At 43.6% G+C, this 19,667-nt stretch overlaps 1 protein-coding gene across 17 annotated transcripts in view; it reads left to right on the top strand.

The window, feature by feature from the left end:
• The window catches only part of NCAM1 (neural cell adhesion molecule 1), a 302,385-nt gene that overhangs the window by 236,725 nt on the left and 45,993 nt on the right, over positions 1–19,667 (top strand). For 9 of the 17 annotated variants that reach the window (XM_070490287.1, XM_070490286.1, XM_070490285.1 and 6 more), the window contains exons 3-9: positions 168–386; positions 1,449–1,592; positions 1,978–2,115; positions 3,257–3,374; positions 3,819–3,985; positions 10,710–10,852; positions 17,249–17,278. In XM_070490287.1, coding sequence (XP_070346388.1) covers positions 168–386; positions 1,449–1,592; positions 1,978–2,115; positions 3,257–3,374; positions 3,819–3,985; positions 10,710–10,852; positions 17,249–17,278 — 959 coding nt within the window. The remainder of the gene's footprint in view (positions 1–167; positions 387–1,448; positions 1,593–1,977; positions 2,116–3,256; positions 3,375–3,818; positions 3,986–10,709; positions 10,853–17,248; positions 17,279–19,667) is intronic. The other 8 variants (XM_014855478.3, XM_070490291.1, XM_070490290.1 and 5 more) reach the window with 1 other exon arrangement.

Below are 19,667 nucleotides of genomic sequence, written 5' to 3'. Positions count from 1 at the left end.
CCACAATAGGGGCTGCGTCATGTTCTAGTGCAAATGGTCATCCCTCTCTGATCATCAAGTCTGATGATCTCTTGTTCAGTAGCTCTTCCTGAGTAGTCACTGACAACCTGGAGGGGACTTTGTCTTTTTCAACTTCAGTTCTTTGAAAACAATCTCTTCCTCTTTAGTGGCAGGAGATGCCAAAGATAAAGACATCTCCTGGTTCTCCCCCAATGGAGAAAAGCTCACCCCGAACCAGCAGCGGATCTCAGTGGTGTGGAACGATGACTTTTCTTCTACTCTCACCATCTACAATGCCAACATTGACGACGCCGGCATTTACAAGTGTGTGGTCACTGGCGAGGATGGCAGTGAGTCAGAGGCCACAGTCAACGTGAAGATCTTCCGTAAGAGCCTTCTCCTTCTCCATTTTCTGTCCTCTCCTCTGGCCAGGAAGACATACGGGTGGCAGACAGAGTGGGATGGCAGTAGAGGACAGGCTGAGGGCTTGACAGGGCCCCTTTTCTCCTTTCCTCTCCCTAAGTCTTCTCCGAATTGAGCTGAGAGCTTCAGTATATTCTTAAATGATCCTTGTCCATCTCAGAACTCACAACCCCAGTTCATGCTGGTCACAGCTACCTCCCCACTGGCCACCAATCTGTAAGTTGAAATTGCATAGCTCCCACAGGGCTATTATGGGTTCCCCTATCCCTTCCCTGAGTGTTGACTGACTGTGACACAATTCAGCTTTTCCCTTACTATTTCACTCTCCCCTGCTGGTAATGGAGCCCAAAGGCTCAGTTGAGTGAGGGATTATTATCTGAACACTGTGCCACTCAGAGCAGGCAGTTCCCATTGCCACTGAAACCCAGTCTGGAGGTGGCATCTCATTACCTTGTTATCTTGCATCTGTCTCATTGGCCAATGTAATGGTGGATGACAGCTAATGGAACGGTATTGATTGCCACAGTATTTGTTGCCATTAAGCCTGCTTTACTTCTGTTCTGTTCTTCAAAATTCTCTCTGCTGTAGGAAAGTTGGGGTTGGGGTACCAGACAGAGTGGGAGACAAGAAAGGACTGATGACTCCTATATTCATTGTAGAATAGGTGTTCTACCAATTCATCCCACCCGTGTGTTGGATTTCACTGGCACCATCCCACACAGCAAGGGACCCTTGGTAAAGACACTCCTTTCCCTTCATAGACCCTTTTCTGCACAAAGTGTGATAAATTTAGCAGTCAGTGAATAGACATTGATTGCCAAACATTAACAACATATTTTCTTACTTGTGCCAGCTGCTCCGCCTGGCATCTTTGGCCAAGTACTGGGTGGGACCCCCTTTTGTACCACTGTATATATGGATTGAATTGCCCTCAACTCAAATCCAGGCAGCATGGCTCCAGTGAAAAGGGATCTTTGTAGGAGAACCAGCTGTTTTCCCTCACTTTTCTCTTGCTCATTTTCCAGAGAAGCTCATGTTCAAGAATGCACCAACCCCGCAGGAGTTCAGGGAGGGGGAAGATGCCGTAATCGTGTGTGATGTGGTCAGCTCCCTCCCACCAACCATCATCTGGAAACACAAAGGCCGAGATGTCATCCTGAAAAAAGACGGTGAGACCCGAATTCCCTGGCAGCTGCCTTTTCCCCTGGGCCACCAGGTCCCCTAGGGTTTCCACCTCTGCCAGCCTCTCAGGCATCTCATCCAAACTCAGGTTCCAGTGTCCCAGAACCACATGCAATTCCCAGGTCCTGAATGGGTGTATGTCTATGACTTGTATATTCAGTCGCTTGACTTTCTCTCGAAAGAAAAAGACAGATTTCCAATAGACTTTTGCTCTTGGCTCTGTGTGAGAGCCAGGGACACATTTTCTATTTCAGCTTAAATCCCCACCCCGTAAGACTGAAGCTAGGAAAAAGGAAGGGCTCAGCCACCTGCCTGCAGATTCCAGAGTTGTCTGACTGATCCTTGGATGAACCTGCCTCTTGTCTCTTCTAGTCCGATTCATAGTCCTGTCCAACAACTACCTGCAGATCCGGGGCATCAAGAAAACAGATGAAGGCACTTACCGCTGTGAGGGCAGGATCCTGGCACGGGGGGAGATCAACTTCAAGGACATTCAGGTCATTGTGAATGGTGAGGCGATTCGTTCTTCCTGCTCTCTCTGTTGCTACAACTTGGGTCCCCAAAAACATTCTCTGTAATTTTCTCTTTGCTCTGTAGAATATATCCTGTCCTGACGCACTCATCCATCTCACCTGAATCCCCAAGACCCTCTGTGGGCTCTGGCTTGTTTGTTTGTTTTAAATATAGTTGCATTTTGGGTCTCCCTCAACCCTGGGGGAAGTTCTGGAATGTCCTTCATTGTCTTGCAGCACTAGAAACTGTCCCCGTGCTTACCAATAAATTCTTATTCATCCTTCATTGTCCTTGATGTTACCGTAATTGTGAAGTTAGTCCCCTGGTTCAATGTTCAAAGAAAATATTATAATCAATTCAGGCCTCAGAATAGTCAGAATCATGGTCCATGGGCTTATTAATCTTAAATTGCAGTGTCAAATAAACACACTCGTGGAATCGATCTGACATTTACAAGCTGTTTACAGGAAATTATAATGTCAGTACTAAGAAAATAAGTAAATCATGGTTGAATTGTTTGGCAATTGATACATATTTTTTGCCAAACTCTCCCCCTCTCATTCCTTTGGTAAAAACATTTTGTGCACAGGACTGTTTATGACAGTTCCAGAGAAATGTCACTCTTTGGTGAGCTAGTACATTTCAAATTGGTATTAACCATTTAACCACCGTGAGTGGGAGTTTTCAACTTTTTACAGTATCAAGAGCCCCTTTGAACGTCAACTTCCACCAACTATGGTAGTTGTAAGTTTAGTATGTGTTCATTGAGAAAATATACAATGATAAATAGCTACTATAAATTGAATACCATTTTAGAATGAATAAAATGTATTAATATAGCTTCAAAGCTGTGCTATTGAAAAACATTATTGTTATATATTGTTATACATATAACAATGTTATGTATTGTTGAAAAACACTAATGCATGTTTGTGTGTGAATTATTTAGTCAGTGTACAGTAATTATTTAGTACACACCTCCATTTAGATCCCTTACACTAACTCTGCAGTTGCTCAGGACTTTTGACTCCCAGACCGTGACCCTCTGACCTGGGGTCCCCTAGAAGTGCCTGTTCTCTAGGCCACTGGGTTCTTTCAAGTTTTCACAACCACCCCTGACTGTCCTTCTTTCCCTCAGTGCCACCCACCGTCCAGGCCAGGCAGAGCATAGTGAATGCCACCGCCAACCTTGGCCAGTCCGTCACCCTGGTATGCGATGCTGAAGGCTTCCCAGAGCCCACCATGAGCTGGACAAAGTAAGAAACTGTTCGTGCCTTTTGTCACTAACTAGCAGAGAAGGGGACATCATCGGGCCTGCTCCATGTTGGCATTTCAATGGAAAGGGTATGGCCTGCTGGGGAATATCAACTCTGGTGCACAATGGATTCTTTTCTGAGGTTCTCTTGCCTTGTGCGTTGAATTCCTTCATTTTCAGTTTGTGGGGCAGAACCAAGGTCGTGGCAGTGGAGGCCCTCTTTGGAAGTTTTGTGGGTGTGGTTTAGAGCCTGTGGACAGAGTCAGAGGTTCGGGTAGAGGAATCAGAGGTCTTCTGTATGTGGAAGCACAGCTTGGCTCTTCACTTTCTATGAAGACTGAGGCTTTCCCATGGGCTCAGTCTGCATTTTACAGAAACAAATTAAAAATAAACATCTTACCTCTGTGGTCAAAATCATGGTGCCTTGCATTTCTGCACCCTGTAGGGATGGAGAACAGATAGAGAATGAGGAAGACGAGAAGTACCTATTCAGCGACGACAGTTCGGAGCTCACCATCAGGAGGGTGGATAAGAATGACGAGGCGGAGTACATCTGCATTGCCGAGAACAAGGCTGGAGAGCAGGATGCGTCCATCCACCTCAAAGTCTTTGGTGAGGACACTGGGGGTCAAGGTCTCTGTTCTGCCACAATTCCTCTTACCCTACACACTCGTTCCAACATCAGGGCCCTGTCTGCTCTGCCTCGGAATCTTTCCCAAATGCAACCACTTCTTGCCATCTTCACCACCTAAGGCCTAGTCTGAGCCATCTTCCTCCTCTCCTGGTCAATGAGACAGCCTCCTAGCCGATCGCTCTGCCTCCTCATTGGTCCCCTTTAGCCTCTGCTACTTACAGTAGCCAGAATGACCTAAATCACTCCTCTTTTAAATGGCTTCCTATTGCAACCAGAATAAAATCCAGACTCCCTACCATGGCCCACAAGACCAAACCTGAGCTAGCACCTGCCTTCCTTTACAACCTCATTTTTCTTCCACGTTCAAAGCTCGCCAACCCCTCAGACCTTCTTTCTGTCCCTCACACATTCCAAGCTTGTTCCCTATCTCAGGGACGTTGTACTTAACTGTTTCCTCTGCTTAGAATATTATTCCCCCAGATCCACTCCGAGCTGCCTTCTCATCCATCATTCAGATCTCAACGCAACTCGCCTTCTCAATGAATCCTTCCTTCACTGCCTGGCTAATGCAGCTCCCTTATCACCACTACCACCCCCATCCACCTCCACTAATCTCTTGCATTCATCTTACTGCATCTTCTTCATTGCACTCATCAGGAGCTGCACCGATCTCATTTACACATTGGTTTGGGGGGTTGTTTGCCTTCCTCCTTCACTAAGTATGTAAACTCCAAGATGGCAGAGTACTGGCCGAGTGATACATTGTTTTATCTCTGGCTCTTTAAACAACACCAGACTCATAATAGGCCCTTGGTAAATATTAGTGACACACTGGCTGGCTGCCTCTGTCTCCCATTGCTTCTTTCCCTGGCTTGCATGAAACAGTGATATAGAGGTCCTGAAAAGAGCCCCCACATCTCTACTCACTTCATCTTGATAAACTCAGTTAACTTCCATTCATTTAGAACTGAAATGCATTTTGATCTGACTTTGGAAAAAGAAATTATGGTGGAGAAATGTTTAACCTAGTGGATTTCAACTCTCTCTGCTCATTTTAAAAAACACAGATAAGCTGGTACACCGTTGACAGGGCTACTAGAGGACAGAGGCCGGAGGGGCAGCTGTGGTGCGTGCAGCTCTCAGGTGGTTACAGTGGGCCTGGGGAACCTGCTCGGGACCTGCTTGTTGAGCCTGATCAGGAGAAGTGATCTATGTTTGTAGACACAGACCTTTGAAAAGCAAGCTTTTGTGTGCAATTGGACCTGCTAATCACAGACAGATCCTATTTATTCATTAATGACCATTGGATTTAGAAACAGGTTATCAGTTTGGTTCAAATTAATTGTATATACTTGAGAGTGAAAGCTAACCTTCTTGGGAAATATTCTTGACAGTCTTTTCTCTAATTCAGACTGGTCTTCCCCAATCTCTCTGATTTTAAGTTTTTCCATATTATAGAGAAAGACAGATGCGTTTGTTAATGTATTCCTTCATTTAACAAATATTTCTCGAGCACCATTGTTGCTGGACCAAGGGGCTACAGAGATGAGTAGGAGATGGTCCATTGACCCTAAGAAGCACAAAGAGGGAGATAAACATATAAGCATATGAGTTATAATAGATAGTGTCAAGTCAGCAATGTTTGAGTGCCTGCTATGGGCTCAGCCATTGTCAAGGTTACAAAGATGAATAACTTGTACTCTCTTCTCATCAGTGGGTTCACAGGCTAATGTAGATGACCAACACTGAAATGTTTAATGACAACCCATTATAATAACTTCATAATAGCAGTGTGCACAGTGCTTTATAGGAAAAGAAGACCTCTGGTCCTGTGGCTCAGAAGTTAGATAAGTGTTCACAAACCATGTGCTGTTTCACAAGTAGGAGTTTCCCAGATGGAGAAGGGTGGGTGAGCATTTCAGGCTGCACATGCACAGGGACAGACACAGGAAGAGCCCATGTTGTGCTAAATGTGAGCTCCTTGTGGACGGGGACTTGTGTCTGTTCTACTCACACATGTCCCCCCAGCTCCTACAACAGCGCCTGGCATATCATAGGCACTAGTATTTGAATAAATGAGTGAATAGCAGTTAGTTTTATGGGAATGAAGCATAGGTATATGGCAGGGAGACGAGCCTAGAAATGTGTAATCATCGCTTGTCTCAGGAAATTCTTTTAGATATTAGCTCCATAAAGTAATAATAATGATGGCCAGCCTGAAGTGAGCGCTTAAAATGTGCCAAGCACTGTGTGAAATGATATCTATCAGTTAGCTCTTTTAATTCTCAGCACAACCCTATGAGGTAGATTTCATTATCCTTATTTTATAAATGAGGAAAATGGGCACAGAGTTGAGTGCCCCACCCAAGGAGCCAGGATTCAAACCCAGGCTGTTGGCTTTTAAGTCTATTCCCTGAGCTAGCAATGGTAGTTACTACTCCATGAAACCCAATTGAACACATCCTATATCTGAATTACATATGGAGTGACTAGTAATACTCTGAAATTTGTGTGCTCGACCTTTAGCACCATGGATGACTTGGTTCCTCTGTGGAAGTACACTCAGTTCTAACTTAGCTGGTCAAAAACAGATCTCGCCTTCTCTTCCAAGCCTCTCTAGTGGTGATGGCTGCCCCAGGCAGGAGGTGTGGATAGTGAGTCAGGAGACGTGTGGGGCTATGCTAAAGTGAAGAGAATGGGTGAGGTCCAGGGGAGGAGGTGACAAGGCAGGGAAAGCAGGATGCAGGAATGGTGGCAAGGATTTGTCTTCTGACCTCCTCCCTTGCATGTATCCACTCCTGCATCACACACACACACACACACTCACACTCTATTACCACAGTTTCTTTCCCAAGACTGCCACTGGGAGACTGTACGTTAGACAGCCAGGAGAGAAAAGAGGAGGGGTGGGCAGACTCCTGCAGAGACAGGTAAGAAAATCCTAGACTCACAGGGACCATGTCTAATCCAGCCCCCATCCAGAATGAGAATCTTCCTCTGTAGCATCCCAAGGAGAGTTCACACAGCCTCCTCGAAGTAGCCTGGCACCCCATATACGGTCTCCTTCCCCTCTCCATTTCACCTTCTTGACCTCTTTTCTCTCCTCCTCTTTCTGGCCTGCCTCCCCCATTGGTTTAAGACATGGATATGAGGGCCAGAGAACCAGGTGAGGAGGGGCTTGCTAGTTAAGGCTTCATCTTTCTTCCGCCCTTTCTCTCCCTCTCCTTCCCCTTCTGACTTGCCACTAGACACCAGCACTAGGGTGAGAAATGTGGCAGGTTCCCCAGCAGCGGTAGAGTCTGTAGCAGTGAGGTATAGGGGGAAAGAAACCTGTAGCTTAGATAGTGAGGAAGCGCTCCAAACTCCTGTGGCTTCAAGAAGGGATGGCAGGGGGCCGGCCCCGTGGCCAAGTGGTTGAGTTCGCATCCTCCTCTTCTGCAGCCCACGGTTTCGCTGGTTTGGATCCTGGGTGCAGACGTGGCACCGCTAGTCAGGCCATGCTGAGGTGGCACCCCACATGCCACAGCTAGAAGGACCCACAACTAAAATATACAATTATATACTTGGGGGACTTGGGGATAAAAAGCAGGAAAAAAAAAAGAAAGAAGAGTGGCCACAGTTGTTAGCTCAGGTGCCAAATCTTTGGAGGAAAAAAAGGGAGATGTCAATTAGTAAGAAAGGGACATATCTAAATTAGAGACTGCTATAGTTGTACCTAACTGACATCATTTTTTCCTAAGAAAGGGACACATTCTGGCATGCATTGCCCTAGTTATCTGCTAGAATCTCTTTTGACTAAGTACTTGCATCCTGTCTTCCTTTAAATTTGGGAGTGAATTTCCGTTGCTCCCCATGGGCCCTTCTGAAGAAGTATTTTTGTCTCCACAGATGCTTATTATGCTCTATAATGCTCGTGAGGTCTCATGCTGCTGTGGGCTGAGGCAAGTTCACCAATGGGCAGAAGCTTTGTTTAGCTGACCCCTTAGGACCACAGCAGCCCTTGCGAGTTACAGCAGAGGACAAATGGGGGCCTGAAGGAAGGTGCACCTGGTCGTGTCCAACCTCTCAGTCCAGGGAAGCAGGGCTCCAGAGCCCTCCTTGGGCCAGGGTTGCAGGAGCCTGGATTGGGGTGAGAGTAGACAAGGCTGGCTGTAAGTGGCGGGGTGCAGCACCATGGACGTACCAAAGAGGAGAACAGGCGTGCTTGGAAAACTCACTAGGATGGCTGTGCTCACAGGGTAGTACATAGGGAGAGACACGATGGAGCAATCTGAGACATTAAGTCCCATAGTGGCAGTGGAGACTAGAACAGGGATCCAAAGTCAGGGGCCCACAACACAGGCTAATTAAGATGGTGCAAGTACCATCTGCAGATAAAACCTGGACAGCTTCCTCTACATGCTGGTTTGCAGAGGGAAGTGACCTTGCATCTGTCCCTGTTTGTCCCATGATGCCCATTGTCCCAGGGTAATTATTCAGAGCATCCCTTTTCACTCTCAAGAGTGCCCTGATTTGGACCATAAATTATATCGCTATCCAATTTCCAAGGCCGTCCTCTAAGCCTTCAGTTAGTTCTGACAATAGCCTTGCTTCTGGAGTGCAGAGAGGTTAAGTCATCAGTGAGAAGCCTGCCTTCCTTCCACAGCCTTCTGGAGACCATACAAAATTAGCCATTGTTAATAATGTTTTTAATAAGAATATAGTTTGCCTTTTTCTAAAGGCTTGCACAATGCACCCTTTGTCACCATCTGGGAAATGGAGCCACCAAGACCAAATATTAACAGATGTTAACTGTCCCTTGTCTGTCTTCTGTTAACCTCTCACTGCAGGGACAAAGTGCTGTGGGTCAGGAGAAGGTCAGCACTCGCTGTCTAGATTAGAACATCTGACTAGATTTCAGGAGGCCAGAAATTCAGCCTTCCTATGATTGCCTCCAGACCCCAAGACAGCTGTTCAGTTTAGTGAATTCAGTTGTTTGGCTGATTTTTTTTTCTACTTTTCAATCTATGATTTTAACAGTATAGAAATTCAACTTTTATTTTACCTCTCTAAAACGTCCCGTTAAAGAGCACTTCCTCCATCCAGTGGGAGCTGTGACCTCCTCCTGTTTATCAAGAGAGGAACAAAGCCTTCCAATGGGAAAACCTCACGCATGCGGACTCCATCAATTCAAATTCATGATCGTGTGGCCAGAGTGGATTGAGATGTGCCCATGTGCTAGCTGCCAAAAAAAGGATTTGCTCAGCAGGCTGTTAGGACAGATTAACTTTAGGAGAATCTTTGAACTATTTGGGTAATTTTATATAGAAGCAGATACTTGCTACAGAAAGTGCACAGCCCTATCATTGTTTTCTGTTTATTAAAGAATCAAGGGCCCCAACTTGGAGGATGTCTACAGTCAGTAGATTATGAGCCCACTGGGCATTACTGTATGACTTTGAATACAAAAGAAATGCAATTCTTTCAAAAATTATCTATAATTCTGATTTATTTATTTTTTTGTTTGTTTATCTAGCCTGGCCTTTTTCTCTATTAGTGAAATAAGTTACATTTGTGCAGCATTATCTTTTCTCTTCTCTGGAAGGTTTGGCAATTTCAGAGTATAATTGTTTTAAATTGGGAAAATTCAATTTTCTCTAATGTTTTAACGTTTAACTCAGCTTTTGAACGCTCGTGTTTTCTTACATTACCTAAAACATTTGGAAAATGAACTCATCTCCACTCATCCCTTCCCGGTCCCAGCCCACCCCAAGCCCCCAGAGAGTTACTCACCGCATTTCCTTACTTGAGTTCATGCTAACACAACTCTTCTAGTCATTAAGAATCTCAGAATCATCTGCACCCCTTCTCATTCCTTCTTTTGATTCTTGCCATCCCTACTTGCCCTCCGTTCACTTGCCACATCCTATAAAACCTTCCTTTAGCTTCTCTCTCTCAGCTGCCCTTTCCTTTCTGTTCACCCCACCCCCAACCACCTCATTCAGGACTGTATCACACCACATCTGGGACATTGCCAGAGCTTCCAAATTGGTTTTCCCACCTCAAGGTTTTCTCCATGCTTCGTCATCTTGAATTTTTCCCGGATTAACCTTCTTGAAATACAAATGATCGTTTCATTCCTCTGATCCAGCGCGGTCGGTGGGGCTCCACCAGCCACAGTATAGAATTGAAGCAAGCACTTTAACCAGGCGGTCAGGGCTCTCTGTGCCTGGTCCAGCATTGTTTCCCTCTGCTCTGATGCACAAACACGCAACTTGTGCCACGCTGCTCTCTCCCCAACCCTCTCCTCACATGTTCTTGCTTCTTTGCTTTTATTCAAAAGTTTCTGCACTTGGAATAACTCCATCTCCAACCTAAAGTTCCTCCTACCGAAAACCTCATGGCCCAGCCCAAAAGCTGTCTCCTCATGAAGACTCCAGCCAGAGGAGTGCTCGTCCTCTGCTCGGTGCCTCCTGCATCCACTGCCCTTAGCACTTTTATTATATAGGATGTTGTTTTTATTACCATCACTTAGATGTTTTCATATGCCTGCTCCATTGTAAGCTCCTTGGGGTTCAGCTCTTTATCTCATACAACACCTAGAGTAGGCCTTATACTTACTTAGTAAGTAGATAACCTTTGTTAAATGGGTGCATGTTATAATATAAACCAAGAAAGCTAAAAAAAATCAGATAAACTCATAGAAATATTTTGCCTTTTCAGCAAAACCCAAAATCACGTATGTAGAGAACCAGACGGCTATGGAACTGGAGGAACAAGTCACTCTTACCTGCGAAGCCTCGGGAGACCCCATTCCCTCTATCACCTGGAGAACTTCCACCCGAAACATCAGCAGCGCAGAAAAGGTATAATGTCGCCCAAGAGTTTCAGGGCTATGGAACGCAGACTCAAAGCGAATTGAGTCTGTATCATGCCCGGTTCTCTTTGGTGAGCCAGAACATGGGATGTGGTCACCATAGGCCACAGCCTGGTCCTATGGCCTCTCTCCCCTAGCCTTCCTGGATGTAGCCTGGTCAGCATCCCCTGGCAATGGAAGGGGCACAATTCCTTGCATAGATTTGCAGGGGTGTGATGTTAATGGGCATGGTCAAGTTAGACGTTCTGGGGAGGAAGGAGATGGTGATTTTCAAACCCAGGGTTATGAAGCTGTGAGGAACAAGGGAGAAGCCAAGATCCTGGTGCACCAGGAGATATTATCATCATCTCAGGAGCACCCAAGAAAGTGTCTCCCGGAAATAGTAGGGATCAGAACGACCCTATTAATTCTTTTCCTGTGTTTTGTATTCTCATGCTATACATGCGCTATATGCACAAAAGCTTGGTTGCCTTTGTGTCTGCCTGTATTCTCAGTCACATTTGGGATCATTTTGTTCTAAAGGCAAAAATAATTAGCAGTTTCGATATGATGATGATTACACTGAATTCTACAGTATGTCCACTGAGAGTTTAAGAACATTCTGGCAACCTTCCTGGCGAATTAAAATGACTGGGAAGATTTAGCTTTAAAGCACATTGATTTATAGGGCACCAGAAAGCCATCTTTATTATTGACAATATATAAAAATTGAGGTGACCCCACACCAGGCAGCCCTTTGCTCTTAAGTGGGCCAAAAGCAGGAGGAGGAAGCAGTTTGGTTTTAAAGCAACTTAACTGGTTCTCTTGTGGCACTTCTCCAATTTCATCTCGTGTGTCCTGTAGTGATGGGCCTCATTTTAGTTGGCCAAAGCTTTGTCACCTATTCAGGAGTAATGGCCTTAGCCTTAAAGAACATTTATAATGGATCGTTTATTGACCAGAATGTCAAAAATGATGGATCTTCACTCTTCTGCCTGCCTAAAGAAAGTCCATAGAGAGGGTAAACTCAAATGAAGCCAAAAAGGGATAGTGTGAAATACCAGAACCCAATTTGGGATCTGCATTTGAGGAACTGATTTCTGTCCCACTAATAGGAAAGAAAAGTCAAACAAAAGGAACAGAAATTGCTCTTCCAAAAAGCCCATTATTTTTTTGCAAGTTTTACCTCCTGAGTTGAATTCAACTTAATGAAAGACCAACTGAGGAACTGCTAAGTATTTTTGAAACTTGCATATGCTGTTTGATATTGTGAAAACCAAGTGGATTAAGAAATGTGGTGTTGACTTGGATACTTTATCAACATTGGGATTAAACCCTCAGCTCAGATTTCAGCTCCCATTGTGTGTGCTACTTGGATTGAATGTACATTTCAGGGCTTAAACCACAGGGCTGCTGCTTGACAGATGTTTCCACATCATGCTTGAGAGTAGATTTGTCCAGAATGGCCCAGTGTATATCTATGACCTACAGCAAAGGACAGAAATAATATCTATCCCAGGTGAATGATGCTTTTAAATTCTATATCTTTTCTAGGAATAGCTCAACAACCAAGCTAGACTAGAAGGGTTATTAAGATTTGTGCCTGCCTCAGGTCCTTTAATGGGTTGGCACTTCTGGCTTGTATCTGTGAGTTCGCTTTTGCAGAATGAGATCAAATAACCAGGCACTAATACACACTCATATTTACTAAATATTGAGACCGAAGGTCTCCAGTGGAGACTGTCTCAAGCCAAGTAGGACTGACTCGCTTTTTGTATAATGCAGGTATCAGTGTAGACCATTTGTCTCAATTGGAGATACTTATTTAAGCCCAGCCACAAGGTTGTGTTGTGGTTCCTTTTACTGTGGACGGCCTTCACGTCACTTGAAGTGACGTGACTGGAACATGAGTGAATCAATGTTAGAACAAGTCCTCCAAATCAGCCGGTGATGTGACACCAGATTAACATATTTGCCAAAATGAAACCCTGTATAGAAAAATTGCCATTTCCATGAATTAAATATTGACATCAAAGAGGCATGATGTCCATCTTATACAGTGGATAGCTAATAACTCAGAAAACAAAGGGGGCTATTCGTGGGTGGGGCGGACTCCAGATAATAAATTTCCCCTTTACTTTGTCAGCCGCGCCTCGTGTTCTCCTCCACCTGAAGTTGCATTATATAGAATTAGGGATCAGAGTCGCTGAATTGTGGCAGTGGAAGAAAACAGTTTTCTTTTTGAAATCAGGATGATACGCTAAGCAGATAAGGATAGACAGTTGTATCTATCTGCTAAGGCAAAGTGGCCTCCTGAGAATTTGATCTCATAAAATGCCAGAATCCTAGAAGGTTGGAAGGAAGGCTCCCTTTGAGATTACCTGGCCCCGTCTGTCACCCATTTCAAGCACATCAACTAGAAAGTCACTCTGCCCCTCCCTGAAGGGTGATAGTGTCAGTCCTCAGCGGGGCCTTGGCCAATGCTGACAGTCAGGGAGATCTGTTTCCCCGCCCCTTTCACTTCTCTGTCTTCCCATCTCTGCCACTCCGTCCTTTGTAGGAGAGCCACTAAATAATTTCGAATCCTACGTGATTTTCCTTTTGTCAGTCTACTCTTCTTCCCTTTCACACACCCAGTTGTTTTCCCTGTTTCTCCTATATCATGGTTCCCACACCCCTTACCTAGTTGTCCTGTACTAGATAGCTTTAGTTCACTAGTGCTGCCCTAAAATTTTGTGGTGCCCAGTGAAACTAATGCAGACTTCCCTGCGGTAATTGCTCCCTTGATCTGGACATTATCCTGCAGTTAAAGTTACATCAGCCCTTCAGCAGCTTCCTCATTCTGTGGCCTCATATTGCGCTTGTGGTCAACTAAAATGCTCAGGTCTTTTCCACATGAACTGCATTTAAGCCACATAGCCCCTATCCTATTCTTTATGCAATTGATTGCTTAACCAATCATGCAGAATTTTATATTTATTTCTGTTAAAACTTGGATTTTGTTTGTTGCAACCCAGTCTTTCTCTTTGGGGTCACACTGGAAGCATCCTGTACATTGCAAGATATTTAGCACCACTATTCTCCTTCCCCCTAAATGCCAGTAGCCACCTCTAATCATCGTGATTATAAAAAATGCCACATGGACAAATACCCCCTGGCTTGAAAGCAACTGTCTTTCCAACCAGTCAAGACTGACTTTCATCAGAACTGTCCTTAGAGGTCTGTGGGTCCAGAGCATTTCAACCTACATGCCCCCCCTATTTTATTTACGTATATTAAAAGTAATGAGGTCTAGCAGTCAGCGGTGACCCCAGCCTAAGCACAAGGCCAAAGGGCAGGCAAATTAGTAGCCTTTCCTATGCAACTGTCATCTAACGTTTATATTTGCTATTGCTTCCAAACGTATATGAACACTTATGTGAAATATCTTTGTCCAAGTCCCTGGTAAAAATGTTGACTGGGACAAAGTCAAGTACAGAGCCCTTAGAATGCCACCAAGGCTTCCCTCTGGGACACTGGCTCAGAAGACAGAGCACCTAATGCCAGATGCCCTGTCATGATTTTGATGACTTTCATGGAAGGCTCAGTGATTTCTTTAATGAAGTTAGTTACAATATAAGCTAGTGAAAGCAGCTTTGTCTTGTGCTTCACTGCTTAGTTGAGTCAAGTATTAACCTTCTTAAGAAAAGAAGAGAGGGGCTGGCCTGGTGGCATAGTGGTTAAGCTCAGTGCATTCTGCTTCAGCGACATGGGTTCATGGGTTCCCGGGCACGGACCCACACCAATCATCGGTGGCCACGCTGTGGTGGTGTCCTACATACAAAATAGGGGAAGATTGGCACAGATGTTAGCTAAGAGCCAGTCTTCTTTAATCAAAAAGAGGAGGATTTGCAACAGATGTTAGCTGAGGGCGAATCTTCCTCAGAGAAAAAAAAGAACGAAAGAAAAGAAGGGAGAAAAGGCTTTCAATCATAGACACATATTAATGACTTTCTAATGGAATATTGATGCTCTTCTTCATTAAAAGTAAAAGAAAACAAACAAACAAAAACCAGTGCAGTGAGCCTGGATGTCACCCCCTATCTTTGATCATGTCTCTAGGTTCAGTCCAGTCCCTCGTTTGAGACTGATTTTTATCAATCTGTTAAGCGTCAGCTAGGTGAGTTGGTTTCCATCAACAACTGATAATAGCTAGGCTAAGTTTGAATCATTGAAGTCATTAGCGTAGACCATCTGTCTGAAAGTTAATGCATTTCTTAGTGGTCACTATTATGTGGACCAAAAAAAACCTGAATGTCATAATGGGTCAGTTTGATCAATGTTTATGGAGGTCATTGCAGACTTTGCAAAGATGGTTTGTGCATCCATATCATTTCATTACTCGTCTTACCCAGACTCGTTTTACATATTGCCAGGTATTTGAGTGAGCAGTGCTAAATTCCTGGGACCATTTACATACTGAGTGAGACCCCTGGATGGTGATTTGCATACTCTCTCGCTGGCAGAATGAATCTATTGTATGCTTATTTGAACATCACTGTGCCTTTGAAATGACTGGTAAAGGAAAGCACATGAAGCCTTAACGTCTAAGGAAAAGGAGAGGGGTGAAGTGTTGAGACCAAAAGAGATAGAAAAAATGAAATGCATTTCATGAGCCTTCAATCTTGAGCTGACAGAGTATCCCACAATTAAGACAGATTCTCTGAAAACTGGAGCTTTTTGTCACCTGGAAGAATTCCTCATTCAATACAAACCAGGTGCCTGCTTTTAAACGTTGGAAAAGATGGCTGCATTAGCAATCAAGGGTCTGGCTTATCCAGGATGTGGGCAAAAGTCTAACAAGGAATGCTCTAGGGTTAGTATCTAGATGCTTCCCTTTAGTTTATGTACATATTCCTGCAGACTTACGTAAGATAATAAAACATGGGGCTATTAAAAGAACCTGGCACTAACAATCTTTGGAGCGGTACTAATTATATCCTAATTTATTTTATGCGTGTATAATTGCACGTCAGGTTGTCTTAAAGTAGGCCACACACCCTCACCAAATTGTCAGGGTCAAAGCACATCCTATCATTCCACCGAGCGCAGGCAGGAGGTCAGGCTACTAGAAACATCGTGTTACTAGCAACTACTTATTCTAAAAGCCACAAAACCATAATGATTTGGGAGAGACAGAGGAAGAATCCTATCTGAAAAACAAACAACTCCATATGATATAGCCCCTAAAACAAAATATCTTGATTCATGCAGCCCTGGCATGTGACAGACAAGCTTCTAAGTGATTTGGAACTGGGAACCACTTTGACACATTGGCCCACTGTTACTTTTGTCTGTGCATGTTCCTCTGTTCTCACTTTCTTCTTCTTTTCATCATCATGTGACATCATCCACCATTTCCATCTTCATTTCCCACAAAAGCTACTTGCATTTAGTGGATTCTTACTAAATGTTTGCTAACTCATTTGCATTCCCGGGATTGCATTGCTGTGTCTCTGGCATTTTTTCTATCCTTTTTCCATCTGAACGTCAGGAACAATCAGGCAGCCATGCCATCTCATAAAAGAACAATGCAGGTAGGATGTTTTTGACTCCCGGTATGAAAACAGAAAAACTGTAAGCAAAATAGATTCCCCAGTGCCAGATAAATAAAAAATCTAGATGTGGGTAGGAAAATTCCCAAACCTCTGTGTTCCTGAGTTGGCTCACTCCTTTGTGAATGCCGCATTTGATGACGAGGGTGCACGCTTGAGTCCGCATGCCATCTGCACATCCTCTGCCTTTGAGAATGACCGGGGCCCTACCACAACACTCACAATTTGGTATCCTCAAAACTTCCTGACTCATAATCTGAAGGACTTCGTGCTTCTCATTCCTAATGTGCCTCTCTGCTCCTTTCTTTGTTCCTTTTTTTAAAATAAAAATTTGATTTTGAATAGGATGCATGCAGTTATAAAATGCATGAGCACAAAATGGCATTAGTATATTTGTGATAAGCCATCTAATAAAATCCAAAGGAGGAAACCTACTCTATAAGTATCTCTAGATTATGTGATTAGAATTAGTAGTGTCACCTAATACTACGAGGAATATTCAAGATGTTTTGGGAGAGGAGCAGTCTAATATGTCAGCTGGTATCCATACATATGTCCACCAAAGATTAGGAAAGCTTTTACCTTTAAATTGTACATCATAATGTGCATAAGGGGGGAAAAGCTGAATGTGAGCTAAGTCCTGAATTAAATTGGGTAATAAACACACCATTGAAAGTGGGCCTTGGAAAAAGTTTTGAATTAAAAAGAAGCTGCATGTGCACGGAATGCAGTGTGATACATCAATTCTCTAAAGCAACATGTTGTAAAATTTTACTGCTTTCTTGTTGTGTTTTATATCTTGTTCTCTCCAGGCTTCGTGGACTCGACCCGAGAAGCAAGAGGTATAGCTTACCTGACCACTAGCCAGTCTCTAGTTTTGAAAGCATTACAGTTTAACTCACCCTTACGCTTTAATAACCAGACATGCTAAACTAATTAGTAATTTAGTTAGAATACAGAATAGGTCAATAGTGGTAGACATTACTTAGTAATAGTGTCATTTTAGGATGAGCAAGCAAGCTGTGTTGGGAGTGGATGAACAAATCTTTATTATTTCTTAAAACTGGATCTTATTCTCTTGCTGGTGCTGGTAAAATCACATCCAGGTAATTATACTTCTAGCAATAAATTGCCCCAATTCCCAGGCCAGACATTTGGAAATGATGCAATTTTTTGACTCTCCCCTGGTTGATGTGGCTTTGGATCATAAAGTCACAGTGTTAGTGATCTAAAAACCCACTCAGACCTTTTCTTTCCAGCTCAACTCATCTTGTTGCTCGCTTATTTTATAATGATTGGCCTTGGCAAATTTTCACATCACATTTCATCTTGAAGCAATGCAGATGACATCTCTCGTTGGTTTTCCCAAATTGCTAAACATATCTATGTTACTTTTATAGAGCATTAAATTTATGAGATTAGAATGATTTGGCACAAATGGTTCTGGTTTTTTTTAAGTCAGTAGCAATTAACCTTTGAAATTTCTCAGACTGCTTTCTTCAGTTTAGGTAATGTGGGACTTAGCTTGAAAACTGAAGCTAAATATTAATCTTTAGATTTTTGTTCCTACACCAAGACCCTACTTATGATCATGCCTGCCATTTGTTACCTGATGTGTGTGATTGACAGAGAGTGAAATAAAAAACAGAATGCCTTAGATGAGCTTCAAGGATCTGATCTATAAATACTTTTTAAAGAAGTGGGTTTTGTCTCTTCTCCAGATGGAACTTTGATATTATGTGATACCATAAATGCAGAATATGACAGTCCTATAGACTGTATTTTAATTAGGTAAATTTATCCTCTTAGTCTTAGAAATTATAATTCTTCAGCACACATAAGTCATGTGTTCAGGTCATAGCTATAAATATTTAACGCTGTTTAACATTTAAAAGTTGACTGCCTGTCCCCAAGCACTGACATTAGTTTCTCCACATGAAAACACTGCTGTCGTCAAATCTAGTTCATTATAAGCTCTCTTTGGGTCCTACCTTCCTCCATGTCATGGGACTGGAGTTCAGTGCACATCCTTGCTGAAATGTTTTCCTCCTAGGGCACAGGAATCGCTTACTGCCATCACAGGCTGGTGTCCTACTGCCCCAAAGTCACGGACCCACTGGGCTTGGGGGAGGGAGGGAACGAAGGTTAATTATCAGCCGCCCCTGAGCAGCTACACATCTCATTCTGCTTGGCCTTGTACATCTCCCCCCTGTCATTGTGATTAGACCTGGCTAGAGGAGAGGGTAAGATTTATTAGGAGTATTAAGGAGATGTTAAGAGAATTGTTATTATAAGCAGAAGTAATAGGTTTACTCCCAGGAAAGCAGACTCCTCACTCCATTTTCCAGAAGTATCCTTAAATCTTGAGTAGCTCACTCTGGACATAATTGACTTTCAAGTGAGTGCCACTCCTGGGGCTCAGAAGTTCCATTCCCTCCTACTTGTCTCATTCAGAGATGAAGACCATGAGTCCAGAGGAGCTCAAAAGAAGACTTGGGTTATGGCTAATTTTACTTTGTAAGCTCTGAAAAGCCTTAGTACTTGGTCTGGAAGAAAGGAGACAAAAATGTTTTGATGAGAAGAATAATCATAATTTCCCTCCATGCTATTTTGCAAAATGGGGTCTTCTTGCCATAATGATCTTTGCCTTCTTGCCCAGAGTTTATCTGCTTCCTCCATGAGCCTGGACCATCCACATGACTTTGGGTCTAGATGGTTTGTAGGTGGCACTTGTCCTGGTGCCAGAATAAAGCATTTCAGAGAGACATAGTCTGGTCACACTGGAGTGTATCTTTGTCCCTCAGAGGGAGAGCCAGGCATCTGGCGCATAATCCGGTCATCAGTCCTGTCATGAGCCACGGCAAAACAAGAATTCTCTACAGAGGGCTGCCTACTGGTCTGTTGGCATCATTAAATGAGAAAAATTTCCACATAGAGAAATTTAGAAAAAGAGACTAGACAGAAGGAAAAAAAAAAGTGTGCTGTCAATGCAACCATTTCTTGAGCTTCTCTTCAACCATTTTCTAGATTATTCTGAGTCAAGACTGCTCATGCCCCACTTTGTTGTTATCTGTTAATGTTCTCCTCTTACCTACATGACTTTCTTCGCTTCTTTTGCTGCAATATCTCTTCCTTACAGAAATATTCTCTTGACTTCCCAAAGATTCTGGTCAGTTTTCCATGTTTGTGCGTGGTGGCCCCAGGACAAGTCCTGTCCGTGTGACAAAGAAT

This window comes from Equus asinus, chromosome 20 (assembly GCF_041296235.1).
Source record: "Equus asinus isolate D_3611 breed Donkey chromosome 20, EquAss-T2T_v2, whole genome shotgun sequence".
Taxonomy (NCBI): domain Eukaryota; kingdom Metazoa; phylum Chordata; class Mammalia; order Perissodactyla; family Equidae; genus Equus; species Equus asinus.
Note: the sequence above shows the minus strand (reverse complement) of the source record. Positions and strands in the feature narration are given on the sequence as shown.